This window comes from Ylistrum balloti, unplaced genomic scaffold, assembly GCF_031769215.1.
Source record: "Ylistrum balloti isolate Yb309-2 unplaced genomic scaffold, AGI_CSIRO_Ybal_v1 Utg370116, whole genome shotgun sequence".
NCBI lineage: Eukaryota > Metazoa > Mollusca > Bivalvia > Pectinida > Pectinidae > Ylistrum > Ylistrum balloti.
The window spans coordinates 124,788-128,748 of NW_026782135.1; the positions used below are offsets into that span (position 1 = coordinate 124,788).

Consider the following 3,961-nt stretch of genomic DNA (forward strand, 5'->3'; position numbering starts at 1 on the left):
GACAGTTAGATTAATTATTGCTGACTTCGAATTATATGCACTTTCCTCCCGACAATAACAACCGATGGCCGCTATTTCGCGGTTTTTTGCCGAACCCCGAAGAACGCGCACTATGATTGGCTAATCAAAATTATTTTATCTTGAAATGTTGCATTACGTTATCATTGATCGCTTAAATACAGAAATATTGTACCACTTGAGTTCAATTTTATTTTTGAATACAATAAGAACATTTCGTTGGTTTTAAAATTGATTGTTGGTTTACGAATCTATCGCTAACGTATTAATGCTGTATCATCATCCAATCAGAGAACTCGTAACAAAATGAACAACTTGGATAGCTTCCAACATATTAAAATAAACAAATATCAAGTGACATAGCACCGGCTAATTCGCAAATGCCGTGTCTCTTGTACCAGGGACGTATTATGAGTCAAGATGAAAAAAAAAACAACTTAGATACAAGATCTACATGTGCAATTCTTGTTAAAGGAATAACAGAGACATATATATAACCCTCGAACCTTGTCTCCTATGAGACCCTGATACTGATTTACAAGTGATGTCATACACAGCAGGCGAACTGTGATCAGCCCCAAACAGACTTACGCTAAAGTAACATCTCTTGAAAAACAATATCAATTCCAATATAACTCTATTTCACCCCAAAAATACACATACCACCATCACAATGATAGTGCTTTGCACTCCCTGGTCAATAATTACACCATCTGTAACTAATTTATCCAAAATTATCTCAGTTCCATCTACCATACATTATAAAAACAAAACAAAACAAAATCAAAGTACTGATATGCTAAGACCACTAAAAAAATAAATTCTTTGTTATTAGCTTGCTATATACTAAAAACAACTATATGCAAGCAGTAAATCATTGCAGCCCATAAAAAATGACCAGCAGATATCAGAAATAACAAGCATAGTAGTATTACTTATGTAATACATGTCCTAAGTAGGCTCCAAGATGCAATGATAGGGAAGTTGTCCATTTCTTTGGATACATTGTAGGAAATGTTGATCTTGAACACCATATTATCACTTTAAAGACTGCGTATCTTATTGGTTTAAGACCATTAGTTAGACCATCATGCAAATAACATGCTACATACAAATATTGGGCAGCTTCATTTTCCAGATTGTAAATGACTGCATAAGAGTGCCAATTTTCTAAAACAAACATGATATGTCACCATAACTTAAAATAGAAGATGCCTATTCTTCCAGAACACATGGTCTTATTCTCCTTGTACTTTTTCAGTGAATCTTCGAGTAGATATTGTCTTTGTTTCAATTTTACACTTGTTTTGCTGGTTCTACAATTCTGTTGACATGTTTATATATTCTTTGTTCTCTAAAACTTGTCGCAAGATATTTTATTCCTCTTGTATTATGATTTTTTAACATCCTTACAGTGACCTTGAACCTTGAAATTTGCAAGATGTGAATATCTTTTAGGTTGTGAAATTTGATAGAAAAATGAGGGTAATGCAAAGGAGAATGTAATGTTTGTAGAATCATACTAGTCTGGGGCGGTTGCTGTTTCTATCCAACAGTGTTTAGTGTTACCAATTTGTATGTGTATTGCGCATGCTCATTATTGTTGTTGATGACTGCCCGCCATTTTGGAATAAACATGAAACCATGTGCTCCTCGTTTGTTCCCGTAAATCAGCTAATACAAGCCTTGCCTCGGACATTTCAGTGGCGACGAGGATTTCCGGTGCATCGAAGCTGAAGATAACGGCAGTACGGTAAACCAAAAACTCTGTAATTATACTAGAAAGCCATTATTCACCGACAGCCAAGTGGCGAAAGTTTTCACGCACAGGGGCACGTAAACTCGATCATGGCAGTGTATGGTAAAATTGAATCATTCGATTTTGAAATGAACTGGGATGAGTATGTAGAGAGAGTAGAGCAGTATTTTATAGCTAATGGAGTGGAGGACGCAGACAAACAACGGTCGATATTGTTGACGGTTATGGGTCAGAAAATGTATGGACTAGTGCGAAACCTCACATCTCCCGCAAAGCCCTCCGCCAAAACATATGATGAATTGAAGACACTCATTTCTCAGCATTTAAAGCCGAAACCTCTCATTATAGCAGAACGCTTTAAATTTTATCAACGAAATCAACATTCGAATGAAACTGTATGTCAATATGTGGCTGGATTGAGACGGCTCAGTGAACATTGTGAATTTGGTGCATTTCTAGATGATGCATTGAGAGACAGGTTTGTGTCGTGTTTGTCTTCCATCCCTACACAACGGAAACTCCTAACCGAAGCTACTCTGACAATGACTAAAGCAAGAGAGATAGCAGTGAGTATGGAAATGGCTGAAAATGAGGCCCGGAAGTTAAAGGGTGACAGAGTGGATAAAGCTGAAAATGTTCACAAATTTCAAGCGTCAAAAGAATGTTTCCGCAGTGGTAAGTCTAATCATAGCGCAGACAGATGTTTCTACAAGAACAGTAAGTGTCATACATGTAAGGAAGTAGGACATTTACACAAGAGATGCCCAAAATCCAAAACCTCTAGAGATAAACCTGGTAACTCCAAAAATCAAGGTACTGGTGGTACTAGATGTAATACTGATTCAGCCAGGCCAACAAAGGGGGACTCAAAGAAACATAAGAAGAGTTCGAAGATTCATTTCATTGAGGATTCAGACCAGGAGGATGTTTCGGAAGTATGGCCGATATTCTCTATAAAGTCCACAGGGCAAAAGGAAATAAGAATTTCTGTTGACATCGAAAAGATAGCTCAAACGATGGAGCTTGACACCGGTTCACCAGTTTCATTGATATCTGATAAGGATTTCAGAGCTAAATTCCAGGGAAAATTCAACCTACAAAACAGCTCGACAATGTTGAAAACATATACTGGTGAAGTATTACCAGTGTTGGGTGAGGCTAACATCAAAGTGTCTTATGAGGGACAGACCAAACTTTTACCATTGCTTGTTGTGGAAGGTGATGGACCAGCATTATTTGGAAGGAATTGGTTAGGACAACTTCGACTTAACTGGAAAACAATAAACATGATGTCTATCAACGAACAGAAATATTCAGTGTTTGAGGACAAGTTAGGCACGGTCAAGGGGATCACAGCATCAATCAAGCTCAAGGACAATGCCCAACCTAAGTTTTTCAAGGCCAGAACTGTACCTTATGCGCTGAAAGACCAGATAGGTGCAGGACTTCTCAGTTTAGAGAATGCAGGCATAGTGGAAGAGGTGGACAGTTCAGAGTGGGCAACACCCATTGTGCCAGTCATGAAACCAGACGGTTCAGTTAGAATTTGTGGTGATTTCTAGATTACCATAAATCCGGTGCTAGAAGTACCCGAATATCCCCTGCCAACAAGTGAAGAGCTATTCACAAAGCTTAACGGAGGACAAAAATTCTCAAAGTTGGATTTAACTCAAGCTTACAACCAGGTACTACTTGATGAAGAGTCTAGAAAATATGTGACCATCAACACCCATCTTGGATTGTACAGGTACACCAGACTTCCATTTGGTGTAGCATCTGCGCCAGCTATATTTCAGCGTACCATGGAAACTGTACTACAGGGATTGGATGGTGTCGGTTGTATCCTGGATGATGTTCTTGTAACCGGGAAAGATGATGTTACCCATCAGCAAAATCTGGATGCTTCACTCAAGCGTTTAGATGACTATGGAGTCAAACTAAAGAAAACTAAGTGTTTCTTCATGAAAGAGGAGGTGGAATATTTTGCTTTTGTAGTGAACAAAGAAGGGATCCACCCATCACCACAAAAAATTGAGGCTATTCTACAGTTAAAAGATCCTCAAAACAAGAAGGAGCTTCAGGCATGGTTAGGGATTGTTAACTATTACCGGAAGTTTATACCTGACATGTCTACCATTGTACAACCACTCACAAAACTACTGGCTGACAAAATTGAATGGAATT

General features: G+C 38.3%; 1 protein-coding gene across 1 annotated transcript; it reads left to right on the top strand.

The window, feature by feature from the left end:
- Nucleotides 1–1,866: 1,866 nt before the first annotated feature.
- LOC132550276 (uncharacterized) lies at nucleotides 1,867–3,339 on the top strand. Its single transcript, XM_060214323.1, has one exon. The coding sequence runs from the start codon at nucleotides 1,867–1,869 to the stop codon at nucleotides 3,337–3,339; it is 1,473 nt and encodes a 490-aa protein (XP_060070306.1).
- Nucleotides 3,340–3,961: the final 622 nt, after the last annotated feature.